Consider the following 18,749-nt stretch of genomic DNA (forward strand, 5'->3'; position numbering starts at 1 on the left):
AGTTGGTTTACAATGTTACGTTAGTTTCTTTCTATACAGCAAAGTGAATCAGGCATACGTATACATATATCCACTCTGTTACAGATTCCCTCCCCATTTAAATCACCACAGAGCATTGAGTAGAGTTCCCTGTGCTATACAATGGGTTCTCATTAGTTATCTATTTTATATTCAATAAATAGTAGCATATATATGTCAGTCCCCATCTCCCAATTCATCCCACCTTCCATACACCCTTGATAAGGTTACTCTCTACATATGAGAACCACGTTTAAGAGATGTTTGTTTTTTGTTGTTGTTTTTTTTTTTAACAGTTTAAAGTAGTACATAATTAGGAATGAATAAATATTGAAGAGTGGGATTGACCCTAAAAAGTACCAAGAAAGAATAAGGTTTATAAGAAGTTTGGTTGGCATGTAAAGATAGACATGGATTGTTTTGGTGAGTATTTTGATCAAGACAGTTTAAGATGACAGAAGGAAAGCAAAGCTAGAAACATTAAAAGAAAACTAAAGCCCCCAGTGAATAAGATGACAGGGTAACTTGCTGGAGTGTGCTAGTAGTTAACGGAGACCCATGACCAGGAACTTTACATGTCTTGATTGATTTTCAAAGTCAGGTGTACAAACTTTCGAGCTTGCTCTTTGTATCAAAAGTCCAGGAGCACAAGATAAAAAATTTTCAGTAAGATTTGACAGAGTATCTCATGATAGCATAGTGATCAGTACGCAGAAATATAGATTGCATAATAAACATTAAAAGACTTTGAATAATGGACTGATTTTCAAAGGGGTCTCCACATATGTGCTGCCAGATTCTGTCATCCTTCCATTTCAAGATTTAGTAATAAATAGTTATGTGTATATTTATGTACAAGCATTCCAGGGTTTTTGTATGAAGTAACTAACCCTATTAGGTTAGTTTTTTCTTTAGTAATAAATGATCAGTTATAAGAAATAGAAGGAGAAAACCTGATTTTACTGATTTATTAAGTAATATAGAGGATTTTTTTTTTCTTAGTTATATGAAGTTACTGAAACTTTTTAGTCTACAGAATCAAGAAACATAATCACTCAGCGCTGTCTGTATTATGGATAACTATTTAGAACATATCCAGAACACAGCAGTTAGTCTGAAAAACGGTTGCATTCAGAAAACTGAAAGGAGCAGAGGAAGTTAAGGGAAGGTATGTTTAGATTAAGAAAACAGTAATTTTCTAAAACCGTTGTACAGCGAAATAGATTGGGGTTTTTTTGATAAGAGTTTATTTGAACATTTATTGATTTCAGTCGGGCAGTGGCAAACTGGAAGTGGTAAGGAGTGCTCGAGGACTTTATTATTGTCTGTAGCTTAAAGCCCAGTTGTCTGTGATTAGGTGACCTTGGTTTATTTTTGTTTTTTTTTTTTTAATTTTTATTGGAGTATAATTGCTTTACAATGTTTAGATTTGTTATATCGCAAAGTGAATCAGCTATATATTTAGAAATATCCCCTTTTGGATTTCCTTAGCATTTAGGCCACCACAGAACATTGAGTAGAGTTTTCTGTGCCAGTAGGTTCTCATTAGTTATCTATTTTATACATAATATCAATAGTGTAAATGTGTCCATTGCAGTCTCCAATTCATCTGATTCCTTCCCCCCTTGGGAAAGGACTACCTTTTCTAAACTAATGAGAGCCAAGCAGACTAGGTTAGGAGAAACAATTCAAGAAATGTTGCAAGAAGAAAAAGTCTAAACTTGGACTTGGTGATGTTTGTTTGTTGTGTTCACTACTATACAGGTAGAACCTAGAACGGCATTGCCACATTGTAGGCGCTCATCATGGTTTAGTGCATAAAGCAGCGGTTAGGAATGTGAGTGGTGGAGTGAGAAGGGAGTACTGGATTCTGTTCCCATTTACCAATTTTACCTCTGTGCCCTTAAAACACCCTCTAAGTATTTTATTGTCTGTGAGTATTAAAGTAGATTTTAATGGTCTTTTTGTTTTTAAAATACCAGTTGAAATCATATAAATATTTTTTGCTGTTATATAAATTACTGTGACTTATTGACCCATTGTTAAACTTTAGAGTGTTTCTAGAAATTTGTTATTAAAACATTTTAGTGAACACATTTTGCATAAAGCCTTGTTCACATTTCCTCAGGATGGGTTTCCTGCAGTAGAATTATTAAGGAAAACACCCCCATGTTTTGGTACATGTGGTTAAATTGTATTTCAGAAAGATTACACCAGTTTACCACCATGAAAAAATATTAGCGTGTTCTTAACCTACTTCCTCAATATTTTTTAAATCTTTTCTTTGGTAGTTTGATAAATGAATAATTTGCTTTATCTAAATATTTGCTTGCCACAATTGAAGCTTATATATTTTGTCTTTAATGAATAATCTTTTAAGACTAATTTATTTGTCTTCCACAGTTCAGCAAATGAGTGCTTACTATGTGCTAAACACTGTGTAACACTGGAGATTTAGCTTTGAATAAAAAGTACCTGTTTTCATGAAGCTTATATTCTAGTAGTTTAATTCTTACCTGATTTGCTTAAGTTCTTTAATGGTGCACTTACATATTTACATGTGCTTTTGTTCTCTTTAGGTTTGAGAATAAAAGTTTATACTTTTTACATAATCGAACATCGATCCTTTCCCTTGCACCTTTTTCTTTTGACTTTAAATCTAGAAAGTCCCCTTTCCAAAATCTTTATAAATACACACATTTTTATTTAATATTTGTTAAGGCATTTAACTCAGTTCATCTGAAATATACTTTTTGTATGCTGTGAGTTGAGCAACTATAGAATTTTCCACCTATTTTTAAAAAAAGCCAAATAACATTTATATACTGGTTCATTCCTCCCACCACCACCTCCTTTTTTTTGTCTTTAATTTTTTTATAAACAAGCATCTGTTGCTGAGCTACCTGCTTTTTCCATTGAATTTCTTTTTTTATGTAATTGTTTGGTTTTATATGCTTTTTTCTTTTTTAAATGACCTACCATTTTGTCTAATGGTGTTTTCTTTAAAGTTTTGTTGGTGGTGGTTTAAAAAAGAATTTAAGTGTACAATTAGGAATTTTATTAAGGAAACATACTCTCTCATCTAAAGTTGCTTGAAAAATACATGGTTTTCCATTTTTAAAAAGTAGTTCTCAAATTGGATAAAGGGTCGAGGAAAAAAACCTAAGATACTAGGAGAAAAGAGACGTTCTGTTTCAGTTCCGTTTGATGTGCACATCTAAAAGTGCGATGAGACACAAGTGATACAGCCTAGATTCCAGTGCCCTCCCTGGGGAACAGTTTAGTCTTAGAAGGAATGACAGCTGTAATCCCTTCTGATTTGGGTTCATTTTCCCTTAGGGTGAGAAAAATGAGTTACTACCTCCTACGTTTAGCTAGATTGCTAGGAGTGGAGATGTGGTTTTTGCAGCTTGCTGGCCTGTGTATTACAGATCATATCATTGCATTCTTACTTGAATGGTTAGAACTATAGTCTAAACATGAGAAAAGCAGAGATTGAAAGTCATGATCTAAGTAAGTCATGGTGAAATAGTGGTTTTCAAATTAATTTGAAAGTGTACATGTGTATATTTTTATAAATTGTGTGATTATACTTGCATTACAAAGCAGTGGCACAAATAGGACAAAGTTAAAATAAGCAGTATTATAAAAGTAGTTTACCTGTTAACAGAAACTTTCCAGCCTCACTCAGAATACATATCTGGATGCTTAGTTTGTAAGTGTTTAATTTAAAAACTTTATACTATCATGAATTAATATCTAAGGCACAGTATGGATTTTGTGTTTTATCACTACTATTGCTGGCATAAGTATCACAGTCTTGATCTTAGTTTTTTTGAGACTTGTCAGATCTCATTAATGGTGATTTATTTCATAATGTGGAAGTACAAGAACTAATGAGAAGTGTTGGCTCCCACTACTCTGCCTTTGCTTGCTTTATTAGCATTATCTTCTATCTAAGATTCTTCTCTAGGAATCTTTCTCAACACCTTTTCTATTTGTGAGGGCAGTTTAATTAAACTAGATAACTAAATTTGTATGTGCACTTAGGGAAGTGTAAATTTAATATGCTGAAAGTAAATAAAGGAGGGCTTCGCTGTCAATCTCTGGTGAGGCTCTCCACTCAACCTCAGAATACTTTATGTTTGATCTGTGATATGGTCTGACAAAGCAATTCAGCAAAGCCTTTTCTATAAATACATAATAACCATTTAAAAAGCTAATTGTTATCTCTTGACAAAATATATTTATTCTAGTTAGGATTCTTTCTTCCTACACACCATTGAATTATCCGGTGTGTAACCTTCTTTAGGGAGACAAGTGATTGAGAATATTGGATTCTGTGTGAAGTTGTGAGACATTTTGAAGACTTTGGGCTCAATTGTCTCATTGTAGCAACTGCCAGAGTCCTTACGGCATGTTAAAAATTATAAATGTTGTGGATTAGGGATTAAGTAAGTGCTTTAAAAATGCATTTCGGTTTGACCTTTTAATGTTAATGCTATAATTTATTTTGTTGATAGAAATCTGGTTAAATGATTTCTATTTTGCTGAAGTAACCTAATGGTAAAGGTAAAGATACACAGGTTGACTGTCAAATGTGTTAAATTTTTATTGATGATAGTTATAAACATTGTGTTATGTTATCACAGCTGTTTGAGATGGAGAACGTTTTTACTGTGTCATCCGATCCTCATCCCCCTCCTGCAGCCCCTCCTTCACTTTCTTTACCTTTATCTTCATCTTCTACCTCATCTGGGACTAAAAAACAAAAGAGGACCCCCACGTATCAGAGATCTGTAAGTCAGGGAAGCAGTCATCCTAGCTTTTTTTCTTTGTGTTAAGAGCATGACTAAGAAGCATCACTCAGTTTGATTGAAATACCCTGCAAACTTACTTTCTAACTTCCCTAAGCATTTCTTTCACCTTGAATCTTGAAAGGTAAGTTTAGTAGTTTAGGGCTTGCTACTCAGAGGGTGTCCAGGAAGCAAAAGCATCGGTATCCCCTTGGGAATTTGTTAGAAACAGATAATCTCAAACCCCTGCCAGTGAGTCAGATTTTGTATTTTAACCAGATCACTGGGTAACTTCACTTTGACGTGCCCTAGTTTAGAGTCTATATTGTGCATGTGGTTTTGAATCCTCTGTCATTTGACTTTTGTAAGTCATTTAATCTCAGTGTCTATTTCATCATTAGTAAAATAGGGACAGTATTACATGCTCCTGGGCTTTTGTAAAAATTAAATGAGTTAACACATCCAGCACAAAACAGTGTCTACCATGAAAGAACTGGAACTAACCACCTATAGATGTGATGGCTTTGTTTTGCATGGTTTGGCTGTCCCACACAGTGTTTAACTACTTGAAACTTGGGTTTATGTTTCTATAATTTCAGTGGTCTCTTTTTCCTAATGAAAAATATTCTTATTAATGCCCAACATCAGACAAGTAAAAATGCTTATGAGTCAAATTTTCAATGAAAAGGTCTAAAACTAGTTGTAAGGATGTGGATATGTTGCTATAGTAGATCAGTGATAGACCTAACCTTCCCTAGGGATTTTGTCCTGTGTCCTGCTTCACTTAAATAAAATGACTACACACTGTGATAGACAGTATCTGATGATTAAATAGGTCCCAGTACATTGCATTTAAATAGCCCCTCTTATATTAAAGAGTGTTTTATTTTGCTTTATCTAATCATAGAAACAGATGACAGTATTTGGAGATTTCATCAGTGTCTGAAACAAATGAAAAGATTTCTTTTAATTGTGCCTGTGAAGTGATTGATTATTTTTAGGATTGAAGAGCTTTTGTTGTCTTGGAGTACTTAGAAAACTCTTGTCTAATCACTGTTTTCAGTCGTCTTCCATTAAAAGACCTGAGCATGCATGCATTTTCTAGTTTGAAATAAGTATTGCATAGAAGGTTTCTTTCTTTTTTTTTTTAGAAGGTTTCTTTTATTCTTTTTACTAACTTAAGTAATTGCCTTCAAGATGCATGGCTTACCAAATAGCATCAAGGTTTCTATTTCTCTTTCAAAATAAATAAATTCCTTAATGATATGTCTTGGTAGTTTGGTTTTCCATCTTGTGAATATTAGTTACCTTTGTCCTGATGATGTTTTAGTAATTTAATTAAAGGCAGCTTTTACTTATGTGGTTGCTTTGTCTTAATATTTAAACTCCAGAAATTTGATTTGTGGGAAGTGAAAATCCTACCATAAATTGGGACGGTTCCCCAAAATAATTTGAATTACTTCCTCTGAAATGTTTTATTGGCTAAATTAACATTTCAGTAATAAAAACATAATCTTCCCTTTACTTGTATTACCTTAATTTTCTTTGCCTTTTCATATTAAAAGTTCGGTGATTTGTTAATCAGACATAGTATGCTACAGAGAGAATGTACAGATCTGTATGTATTGAGTTCTTTCTCTTTTTAAAACAGATGAGCTTTGATCCAAACCTTCTCCACAACAATGGACATAATGGGTACCCCAATGGTACTTCAGCAGCACTGCGTGAGACTGGGGTTATTGAAAAACTGCTAACCTCTTATGGATTTATTCAGTGTTCAGAACGGCAAGCTAGACTTTTCTTCCACTGTTCACAGTATAATGGCAACCTGCAGGACTTAAAAGTAGGAGGTAATTTGTCGATTCTCCTTTTTATAAAACTGATCCCAAATTTTTCTTGCATATCAACTTATTCCTGACAGTGCTATGGTTTTGGCCTTTTCATTGTACCAATTACTGAAGTTTGTCTATATAAATCAGCAAAATCCTGATTTTACTTGTGGTGGTGATCTTTTTGAGGGATGAAAGAGTTATTGAGTAAAAGATACCTTTGAATATTTTTTAAGTAAATACTTGGTAGCTTTGTTACTCCCATAATAATGATTGTTTGGCTATTAGGTTTTAAGCCAGTAAAATAAAACTTTTATATTGTTAGTTTTAATTGTTTTGCCTGTTCCTACTTTGGGTAGTAGCTGGAAAAAAATAACTCTTCCGATGTTACCATTGAACTATATGGAAATTCATTTTGGCTGACATCATAGAAATTACTTTCATGTGTAGAAAAAATGTGGCTTATTAAAGGACTGAAGTTACAGGGTCTCTGTGTGTGTTATAAAATATCTTTGAGAAAAAAGAGCAATAGTTAACTCATTACTGACCAAGGATTTTTGCAGAAACCAGTGTCTGATATTTTTATCTTGACTGGCCAGAAATTAATTCTGTTATTTCACTAACACTTTGTGGATTATTGTGTGCAGTAGTTAACACCTGACACACCTGTAAAGGCTTCTCCAGCATCATGAGTTTCATTTTCACTTTCTGTATCAGAATCTGTCACTAAGGATTTTTGTGTTTTTGTTGGTCTAATAGTCACATTGTCTGAACTATATTTTGAAGAACTGTTATCTTCTGAGCCACTAGTATATACGTCTCTCAGATAAAGAATCTGTAAAATTCACCAAAAAATTCTTCACTCAAAATTTTGCAGTGTCATTTAAAAAATTTTTACGGTGATAAACTTGCATTTATAATATACACAGGGTTGGCACAAAAAGCAAAATGAATGATAGGGACAGTCATAACTTGTGTAATGAACCTGTGATAAATTTTAAGATCTACTGACTTTGAACAGTGATGTTGATTATCTTTTTCTAAAAATGTATTGATAACGTCTCTGGTCAATAATGTGTTAACGTGAATATTTGGCATTCCAAATATTGTATAAGAGTGTTATATTGGTTAATCCTCATTTTACAGATGAAGTAACTGAGGGTATAGAGGGATTTTAAGGTGGGGGGAAGCTTGCCAAATCACATCATCATTACGTATTTGTAGTATGTGTAAGTGCCATGAAAACTAAGACTGAGATACTACTAACTTCGTCTAAAGCAGTGGTTCTGAAACATTAGTGTGTATCAAAGTTACCTACAAGGCTTGTTAAAACTGTACCTGATGCCCAGAGCCTGTTTTTGAATAAGTCTGGAGTGGGCCCTGAGAATTCACCTGTCTGCTGTGCTTCAGGTGATGTTGCTGCTGCTTCCATTGGTCCAGGGACTACACTTAGAGAAAAAACTGAAATGCAGCATTAAGTTTAACTCTAAAATGAGATACCATTTTACCAAAATTAGTTCAACAAATATAACACTCTTTATTTTAGATGATGTTGAATTTGAAGTATCATCTGACCGGCGGACTGGGAAACCCATAGCTGTTAAACTGGTGAAGATAAAACAAGAAATCCTCCCTGAAGAACGAATTAATGGACAAGTTAGTGACTTTGGTGTTTATATTTTCTTAGGGCCCTGAATTTGCTTATCTTTCACATTAGAAAAGGAAGATTCACCCCATCTCCTCAGTTTGCACGCAAGAGAGCTATAGTATATAAAAGTTACTATTTTAAAATTGTATCAGAAGCACTGGCATTTCTTGACCTGAAATAAAAATTTGGTCAAGAGTCATTTGGGTTTTTACATATAACCCTAAGTCTATACTTACAGTCAGTTGATGTACTGTAAGTTTGAAACTTGGCAGCATGACATCCTCTGTGGATCATATTAAAATGCATCCCTATGTATAGTATAGAGGATATTAAAATTCAGTTTATATTGAACAGTGCTGCTCCTGAAATGATTAGCAATGGAAATTTTTTTTTTTTTGACTGGTAGGTTGTGTGCGCTGTTCCTCACAACTTAGAGAGTAAATCTCCAGCTGCCCCGGGTCAGAGTCCAACAGGGAGTGTATGCTACGAACGTAATGGGGTAAACTTGTGTATTTTTCTTAAACCTTTGCCTGATCCACCATGTGATCTATAAGCGTACTTTAAAATTCAAAATAGAAAACGTAAGCTGCAGTTGATTAAAAATCAGTTTTAAATTTGGTTTCAAAGAGGCTTTGAGTGCAGCATAATCAAAAACTTTAAAAAGAAAAAAAAATCCATAGGACTTCCAAGTGTCTTAGCTTGCCCAAGTGTGACCTTAGTTAGAACATTAAGGTAAAATGCTTCTTTTACTTACTTTTTGGGGGGGTTGTGGGAAGGGATCTTTTTTCTGGTTCCTTTTAAGCACTAACTCCAGCTTTTTTGTTTGGAATGCCTTATATAAAAATTGTTTTCTTGAAATGTAACTACAGCCTCTGGGCAAATGCTTCCACGTGTTTAAGCTTTTTGAAGTTGGATTGCTGCTCAGCTGTGGACTCGCAAAAGTCATCAGCACCTTGGAGGGAAAGTGTGTTTATATGAATAAGTTAATTTACTTGTCAAAAAGTCATTTAATTTTAAGAGATTTGGTTTTAAATGCCAGTTTAAGAAGTATTTAACAAAGTAAATCACATTATACAGTGAACATGCATCCTGCAATATAGTAATAATAACTTGTTAATTCACAGGAAGTGTTTTATCTGACTTACACCCCTGAAGATGTTGAAGGGAATGTTCAGCTGGAAACTGGAGATAAAATAAACTTTGTAATTGATAACAATAAACAGTAAGTTCTTTTCTCCCATTTAAATGTATTTTTTCTTTTTGGAAGTAAGTTTGAAGTGAGTCAAAACCTAACTTGTAAATCTGGATAATTGTCATGATCTTTTAAATTGGTATTCATCAGCTAAACATCTGAGCATCAGTTCTATGATAAGCACTATGCAGGGTGTCAGAAATAGGATAATTAAAACATGATCAGAACTTTGAAGGATCTCTACTGGAGATGAGTGAAAGTCTTACCAAACAGCAGTGCTTGAGGTGCACTTTGAGATGAGGAGTCACTAGGGAAATGAGAAAAACATTCTGGGTAGAGGAAGTAGCATTTGGGCAAAATGGCCAAAAGTTTGAGTTGATTGAATTGACTGGATCATAGAAGGATGAAGTTTGAAGTTTATTCATTAGTAGTAACAGGAATCTTTGAAGGATTTTAATTGGGGAAGTATGGTTTCAATTGTTGGAAGTGGTGGGGATGGTAGGCTTTTGGAGAGTAGGGATCCTCTAGATAAGAGGCAGAGATTTGAGAGTTAATATGAAAGATAAGGGTCTAATATGGATAGGCCAGTGGTGGTAGGGTGTAGAACTCAAATCACGTAAGAGAAAAAAAAAATGACCAAGTTTAATAACTTGATAGAGGAGTATATTAGATCTAAGGGAAGAGGAGTCCCAAATGCCATTTTTCTTGCTTGGGCTACTAGACAGCTAATGATAGCAGTAACTGGACTTAGGAGGTACGGCAGAAAGATTAAGGGTGGGAGAAGAATTACGCTTATTTTGGCATTTTGAATTTGAGGTGTCTGTGGGTGAAGATATTAAATATGTAGTTGTATGTATAGATCTGAACAAGCTAGTGACAGGCAGGAGATAGAGCTGTTGAATTCCTTGGCATAAGCAGTTAAGGAAAGTGTACTTAAGAAAGCCCAGGGATGGTTATTTTTACTTTAGACTGGAAAAGATAGATATAAGGGAACTTAAAAATAGGAGAAAGTGCTGGGAATAGACTTTCACTGGCAGTACAGAATAAAGTTCCAGTGGTTTGTGCAGAATTATTAGCCTTGAGCTTTACCTCTTGTAAGACTAGAAGAAATCAGATTGAGTAACAGGTACGGATATTAGTAGTTTGAGACCTCAAATTAATCTTAAGTAGGAAACTAGGGAATAGGGCTTGAGGTGGATGGGGAGCCAATGAAAGGGTTTTATTTAATCCCAATAAAGTCTTGAATGTGCTAGGTCTTGTACTAAATATTTATGTATAGTTGTTAATCCTCAGAACTAAGTCTTCCATGTGTAAAGTGAGGTATGTTCTCATAAAGTGACTTGCCTAAAGTCACACAGCTTTTAAATTGACATTTCAATCCCAAATCTGGCTCTAAATAAGACCTTTTCACTATAGTGAGTTGCAAAAGCACATAGGATTTTTCCAGGATCTTCTGTTAGTCTGTTAAGTTTCTGAAATAAAAAGGACAGTTGTCCATGAAGGACTTTGTCCATGAAGAATTAAGGGAAGTAATAGACCAGTAGCTTGGTCTGAAGATCTTAAAAACAACACCAACAAATACTCTTCCATCTTATACAGTTTGTGCCATCTTTAAGGGCTTCCTGGTAGCTCAGATGGTAAGGAATCTGCTTGTAATGCAAGAGACCTGGGTTCGATCCCTGGGTTAGGAAGATCTGGAGAAGGGAATGGTTACCCATTCCAATATTCTTGCCTGGAGAATTCCACGGACAGAGGAGCCTGGTGGGCTAGTCAGTGGGGTCACTGTCAGATTTACATGCTGCTGCTCAAAGATGGGGACAGTTTAGCAACATGACATCTCTCTTTTCAGTGGAGGTGAATGTCACTTTTTTTTAAAGCATAGCAAATATCTCCTATAATCACTGCATTTACTCAAGGTTTCTTTGCTGTATAATTGATGGGATAGCTACTAAATTCAGTATTCATTGTAAACAGGACCATCTCTTACTTATCTCTGTTTCCCCATGTTTGTATGCAGTACATAATTCCTACTCAGTGTTTGTTCAAGTAATGGCCTTTCTAAAACCTTAGCATTCCCCATCTGATGGCATCCAATTTGTGGACTTATTTTCAACAGCCCAAAAGGAAAACGGTCACATATATATGTGCCCAGTTTCAAAAGCTAGGGAGTTTGGGCAAAAGTCCTTTGCATGTGAAGCTATATGAAAAGGATTGTGTATTAGGAAATCTTATATTAGTGATAATGCAGAAGTGTTAAGGGCTTAGAAAACTATTGTTTCTCTAAAGTCATTGTATCTAACCAGATCAATGCATTTTCCACCCCTCTTTGTTCCCCACTATCCCCACCTGATTCTTTTTTTCCAGTACTGGTGCTGTAAGTGCTCGTAATATTATGCTGTTGAAAAAGAAACAAGCTCGCTATCAGGGAGTAGTTTGTGCCATGAAAGTAAGTGTCATCAAATTTGACAAACTTGAGTTTTTTTTTTGGCTGTGTTAAGTCTTTCAAACTCAAGTCTTTGGATTTTCTTCTTTGTCTTTCCTTTAAAAAATATTAACTTCAAAAGCAATCTGGTTACTAATTATATTCTTTAAAATGGCCATTTCATTGGTATTAATATTAGACTTTACCAAATAATAATGTTGCCACTTAAAAGGCTTCTTAATTGTAAATTGTAATCATAAATATATATGCTGAATAGTGCATAATATTCCTGCTTTTTTTTCATATTTGTTTGCCTCTAGGAGGCGTTTGGCTTTATTGAAAGAGGCGATATTGTAAAGGAGATATTCTTTCACTATAGTGAATTTAAGGGTGACTTAGAATCCTTACAGCCTGGAGATGACGTGGAATTCACAATCAAGGACCGAAATGTAAGATAGTTAAATAACTTGACCTTTGACCTTCTTTTAAAGTAAGTAGTTAAAATGTATGAAACACTTAAAATGACATGTGTGCCCCCTATGCTCCTTTTTGGTTTAGGGTAAAGAAGTTGCAACAGATGTCAGACTGTTGCCTCAAGGAACAGTCATTTTTGAAGATATCAGCATTGAACATTTTGAAGGAACTGTAACCAAAGTCATCCCCAAAGTACCCAGTAAAAACCAGGTAAATAGTCTTTTTTCAGGAGAGTCATCTTTTGCCTCATCAGAAATAAGAGTAATATGGTGTGGTATACAGAAGTTTTATTATATTCAATTAATGTAATTTTGTATTAAGTATTTAATGTGTAGAATTTAAATAGGAAACCATTGGTAGGTACATTCATGAATATATTGTTTGTTTGTTTTAGCTGGGTGATATGGAGAAAGGGACCAAAAAAAATTGCTGGTTAGATGGGAGGGAAAACAATTCATGTCTGTGTGCTTGGGCCCCAGTTGGGCTTGTATGTAAGGGGTCTGGGGGGAGTGAAAAGATGAGACCAGTGGTATCATTGTTAAGGAAATGTAAAACATAAGAGATTGGATTTTTTTTTTTTCCCTTAAATAAAATCTCTCAGTATCAGAGTGCAGGATCTTAACTGCAGTATCATGAGTTCATGGTTGTGTCATGTGACCACAGAACACAAAAGCTTTCAAATTGAACATAGGTTTTCAACACCTTTTTTTCCTTTAGGGAGTTATCTATTATAAATAACATGGGTTTACTATGTGTTCTTCTTGTTTGACTTAGAACTAGGAAGGATGAGAAATCTCCAGCTAAAATAGTTTTTCCTTCTCATCAGAATGACCCATTGCCAGGACGCATCAAAGTTGATTTTGTGATTCCTAAAGAACTTCCCTTTGGAGACAAAGATACAAAATCCAAGGTGACCCTGTTGGAAGGTGACCACGTTAGGTTTAATATTTCAACAGACCGTCGTGACAAATTAGAACGAGCAACCAACATAGAAGTTCTATCAAATACATTTCAGTTCACTAATGAAGCCAGAGAGATGGTAAGTGTTAGATGCGTATCCAAAGTGGAAGGTAGGTGGGACAATGTTATATGTAAGTTTGTAATATGGTATTGAAAATTCTTTGAGGCATGACAATATTGGGTAGTTACCTTATTAAGGTGATTAAGAATATAGACATTGAATCAATCTTGGTTTGACACCTAACTGGTTACCTTGAAATATATGTGAGAAGGTTTTAGAATGGAAATTTGGAGAGGATGATTTCTAAGGTCTTTTGAAAGTCAGTGCTTCTCTGGCCCTTAAATATGAAGACTGAGTTGATTTAAGTTCATCATTGTAGAAAGTAGATTTTTCCAGATTGTTCCATAAAATACTCCACAAAGTAGGTTTTGTTTTTATAGTAGGACTTGAAATTTTTTATTAGTGAATATATGTCTGGAAATGATGCCCGTGTTGCCCAAACATATTTTTAAAGTTAAGCTTTGATGAATTAGTTTTATCAGATGTAATATACATTTGGTGCTGTTTACAGTTAATAGCTACAGCAGGGCGGTGGACTGGTTGGTCCTCAGCCTGTTAGGAACCAGGCTGCACAGCAGGAAGTGAGCAGCAGGCAAGCCCTCTGCTCCCCATTGCTCGCATTACAGCCTGAACCCCCTCCCTACCCCCCACCTCTAGGTCTTTGGAAGAGTTGTCTTCCGTGAAATGGATCCCTGATGCCAAAAAAGTTGGGGACTGCTGATCTGTAATATTTCCCAGTGTTTGACATTTGCAGTGTTTGCAAAAAAATGTTTCTTAGATGTGTTTGGCTTTACAGTATGGAGAACATTGTTGAATAGCTTGGTTGTCATCAGGATTTAGCAAGGATTAAATGTCAGAATGTAACTTAGGCTGTATTCAAAACTGATTATAGAGTAATCATCTCTGTAATATGTAAATATGCAATATGTAAGTCATTGATGTGTTGATAGTAATTGTTTCAGTAACTATTCATGTATCTGTCATGTCCAGTTATTCTGGATATAAGGCCTTTACAGAGCTGATAATTTAATATGAAGGAAAAAAACCATGAGGATGGGACTTTATATAGTTTATTCTTCAAACCTAAATCTTAAATCCTCCTGTGCCTAAGCTCAAAAGATTTTTGAAATTGAGATTATAAAGTTGCCTTTAGTTGACTTTTGAGGTATTTGAAGTATTGTTCTGTAGATTTTTAATTTCTGGAAGTTACAGTGTCATAAAGCTTGGGCATTATTTAGAATCCATTGTTTGCCACTTAGTAACTATGTGCTTTGGGCAAATTGCTTAACCTCTTTCGACCTCAGTTTCCTCGTCTTGTAAAACAATATTTTTGACAATTGAAAATTAAATGGAATATGCTGCATACATTTACTTCAGAAATACTTTTTCTACTGTTTATTGGCCAAGGAGTAGCATCTGGGGAGTCTCAGTTGCTTAGGGATTATTTTATTGAAATCAGTGAATTTGTATTTAAATGGAAATTTTTAAATGTGGATACAAGATTTGGATATTTAATTCCTGACATTTAATGTGATGATACTTCCAAATTTGAATGTTGTCTTGACAGTCTTCACAGCCAGTATTATTTTGGTTTCAGGGTGTAATTGCTGCCATGAGAGATGGTTTTGGTTTCATCAAGTGTGTGGATCGTGATGCTCGTATGTTCTTCCACTTCAGTGAAATTCTGGATGGGAACCAGCTTCATATTGCAGATGAAGTAGAGTTTACTGTGGTTCCTGTGAGTAGTTTTTGAGAAAAGTATGAGAGGTTTTCTTGGTCCTTCCTTTTTCAGTTTTAAGTTACTTTTTTTTTTTAATCATTTGTAGGATATGCTCTCTGCCCAAAGAAATCATGCTATTAGGATTAAAAAACTTCCCAAGGGCACGGTTTCGTTCCACTCCCATTCAGATCATCGTTTTCTGGGCACTGTAGAAAAAGAGGCCACTTTTTCGAATCCTAAAACCACTAGCCCAAATAAAGGCAAAGAAAAGGTAAGTTTTAATCAAAATGATTTTTACAGTTTGTCTCTTCTCTTTAAAGGAAACCACTGTTCACACAATAATGGAGTGTTAGTCTTTCAGAATTGCCTATAATATGAACAGTGAATCAGTCTAAAGCAAAGTTTTTAATCTCAGCAATATTAACATCTTGAGCTGGATAAGTCTTTGGGAAGGAGGAGGTGGGTAGCTGTTCTTTGCGTTTGGGCATGTTTAGCAGCATCCCTCTCTGGCTTTTACTCACTACTACTACTAAGTCGCTTCAGTCATGTCCGATTCTGTGCGACCCCACAGACGGCAGCCCACCGGGCTCTGCTGTCCCTGGGATTCTCCAGGCAAGAACACTGGAGTGGGTTGCCATTTCCTTCTCCAATGCATGAAAGTGAAAAGTAAAAGTGAAATCACTCCGTCATATCTGACTCTTCACGACCCCATGGACTGCAGCCTACCAGGCTCCTCTGTCCATGGGATTTTCCAGGCAAGAGTACTGGAGTGGGGTGCCATTGCCTTCTTCATTTACTCACTAGAGGCCAGTATCTTTTCTCCCGCTTTGTGACTGCCAGACATGTCTCCAGAATCTGCCAAATGTCTCCTGATCACTCCCAGTTTAGAACCACTCATCTGAAATGATAGTGTTTGTCATCCAAGAAATTTAAAACTTTGAAATTTTGGTAGACTGAATTCACACATTGGAATTCCCCATTTTTTAAAAAACCCACTGAATCTAAATATGAAGCTATCCATAAGATTATTTTTGCTCTTAGGTAACAGATTAAAAATTGTATAGAAGCAGGTTAATTCAAACAATTTTAAATGCTGCTGTAAAAGGTAAGGGATCTTTGTCAAAAATTAATTCTTAAGCTGACAGCATCTGGGACAGTTTCACTAAGGACATTGACATATAATAGGTAGAGATAAATGAGGAAAGGATATTCCTCACGGAATAGAGGTACAGATGAGAAAGTCTCAAGGTTTCTTTATAAAGCACTAATTAGTTTAACAGGAAGATAGGACTTTTTCTTTGGGGAGGTGATTTCTGATTGGCTGTGAAAACTAGCATAGACCTGCCAGCAAGTTCTCCCTCTCAGTGTTAAAACTAGGATAAGACTTTAAGACCAGATGATAGCAGATTGAGTTGGCCTTGAGTTAAGGTAAGACCATATTTTTATTCATATGAAAAATATTTTAGAGAACCCTAAGTAAGAAATTTCTGCCTGTTCTCTGGCTCAGGATTCTATAATAACTGTAATTGTGCTGATACTGTTTTTTCAGTTGTTCTTGATTCTTTTCATTGTTTTCTGTCTGTATCTCTCTAGGAGACTGAGGATGGCATTATTGCTTATGATGATTGTGGGGTGAAATTGACTATTGCTTTTCAAGCCAAGGATGTGGAAGGATCTACTTCTCCTCAAATAGGAGACAAGGCAAGATAATTCTTCTTACTAGAGAAAGGAGAGGGAGGGAGAGTTAAAGGTTATCATCTTAATCTTAAATCCTGAAAACATGGTTTCTTTAAATTTTATCAAGTTGTGCTCCAATTCTTTTGTGCTTACAAGTTTAATATATATATGAACATCTTCCTATTTAAAAGCAGTTTATTCAATTAGAATAGGGTCTAGCAAGCTTTTGTTAAAAGCTTTTTGAAGAGTTAGTGTTTAAGCATTAGATATGTCAAAAGAATTACCTTATTTAAAATAAATAATATTGGTAAGAAAGTTAAAACATCAAAGTAAAATCATACCAAAGGTTTTTACATTGTGGTTAATTTTTATTGTACTTGGTTGGAATGTCTGGTTTTCTAATTGACTTCCTTTAAAGAAAGTGAGATCTGTAAGGAATACACACTGGAGAGCAACAACTTGATCCTTGTGAAAAATGGAATGAGAAATAGAAGTAATAGTTCTGGTGGAAATCTGTTCCATCAAATTATTTATACAGACTATTTAAGTGGAAAGCAAGGTCTGGGGGTGTTGTCATTTCCACACACCTTATTTTTCACAGGTTGAATTTAGTATTAGTGACAAACAGAGGCCTGGACAGCAGATTGCAACTTGTGTGCGACTCTTAGGTCGTAATTCGAACTCCAAGAGGCTCTTGGGTTATGTGGCAACTTTGAAGGATAATTTTGGATTTATTGAAACAGCCAATCATGATAAGGAAATCTTTTTCCATTACAGGTAAGGATTGCCTTTTAGGAACTTGGAGCTTCCATTCTCTGGTTTTAGAGTCAAAAATATTAATATTGGGTGGTTATGTAGTTTTTAATCTCAGATTTCATATTGGTAAAATTTTGGCAGTATATAAAGTTAATTGTCTACCTCTATATAGAAAACATGTGGTCAAAAGATATAAGAAGACCTGTATCTGCTTTGAACATTGTATAGGACCCTGTCTACTTCAGTAAAAGAATTCTGTTTTATATGTTGCTATCAGAGAATTGTGTATTTGATTTGGTATTATAGCATAGTGGTTAGCCATAGCCCATAGCATGGGCTCTTAGAACCATACAGTTTCAGTTTGAATCCAGTTTGAATTTCAGTTTGAATCTGCCACTTAATAGCTATGTAACTTTTATTATCTTTTTATTGAATGAAAATAACCTCCTAGCATCTTAGTTTCATTATCTTGAATCTGGGGATAATGGTACCTCTTCATAGGATATTCTTGAAGATCATATGAGTCAGTGCTTAAAACCGTATCCAATTTGTAAGCACATCATGAATATTACAATAGAAGAAATAAAGGCTGCTTGCTCCCGTTGATGTTTGTGGTAAATATTTATTCAAATATCATTTCCTCCCCCTCCCCTGCAGTGAGTTCTCTGGTGATGTTGATAGCCTGGAACTGGGGGACATGGTCGAGTACAGCTTGTCCAAAGGAAAAGGCAACAAAGTCAGTGCAGAAAAAGTGAACAAAACACACTCAGGTAATGAATTGTGACTTCTAATGAAGTCAAAGGCCTATTCTTTAGGTAAAAGGGTGAAGGGTAAGGTGGGAGAGGGAGCAAAAACCCTATTGTTCTAGGTCAGTGTTCTCTAGGTGTGATCCCTAGATACAGCATCATCACCTAGCCACTTGTTAAAAATACATGTTCTTTGACCCCAACCCTACTGAAACTTTGGAGATGGGTACCCTGTTTTAACAAATCCTGCAAGTAATTCTGATGAACACTGAAGTTTGAAAACCACTGTTCTAGATTATTTAGATCATTTGCTTTGAGTTTATTGTCAATTCTATAACTCTTTTTCAAAAATAACCCCAGGATAATCTCCATGGGATTAGAGAGGGAGGCATGCCTCTAGAAGACTTATTTAAATAAGAATAAGTTTAAATGTGAAAAAAAATGGGAACT

At 35.1% G+C, this 18,749-nt stretch overlaps 1 protein-coding gene across 7 annotated transcripts in view; it reads left to right on the top strand.

The window, feature by feature from the left end:
• Positions 1–18,749, top strand: part of CSDE1 (cold shock domain containing E1) — a 35,564-nt gene that overhangs the window by 9,833 nt on the left and 6,982 nt on the right. For 3 of the 7 annotated variants that reach the window (XM_005204027.5, XM_024988400.2, NM_001098025.1), the window contains 12 exon segments: positions 6,466–6,664; positions 8,190–8,299; positions 9,416–9,513; positions 11,848–11,929; positions 12,226–12,354; positions 12,464–12,589; positions 13,206–13,418; positions 14,998–15,138; positions 15,227–15,391; positions 16,714–16,821; positions 17,399–17,574; positions 18,211–18,323. In XM_005204027.5, the coding sequence (XP_005204084.1) occupies positions 6,466–6,664; positions 8,190–8,299; positions 9,416–9,513; positions 11,848–11,929; positions 12,226–12,354; positions 12,464–12,589; positions 13,206–13,418; positions 14,998–15,138; positions 15,227–15,391; positions 16,714–16,821; positions 17,399–17,574; positions 18,211–18,323 (1,660 nt within the window). 7 annotated transcript variants of the gene reach the window in all.

This window comes from Bos taurus, chromosome 3, assembly GCF_002263795.3.
Source record: "Bos taurus isolate L1 Dominette 01449 registration number 42190680 breed Hereford chromosome 3, ARS-UCD2.0, whole genome shotgun sequence".
NCBI classification, from domain to species: Eukaryota; Metazoa; Chordata; class Mammalia; order Artiodactyla; family Bovidae; genus Bos; species Bos taurus.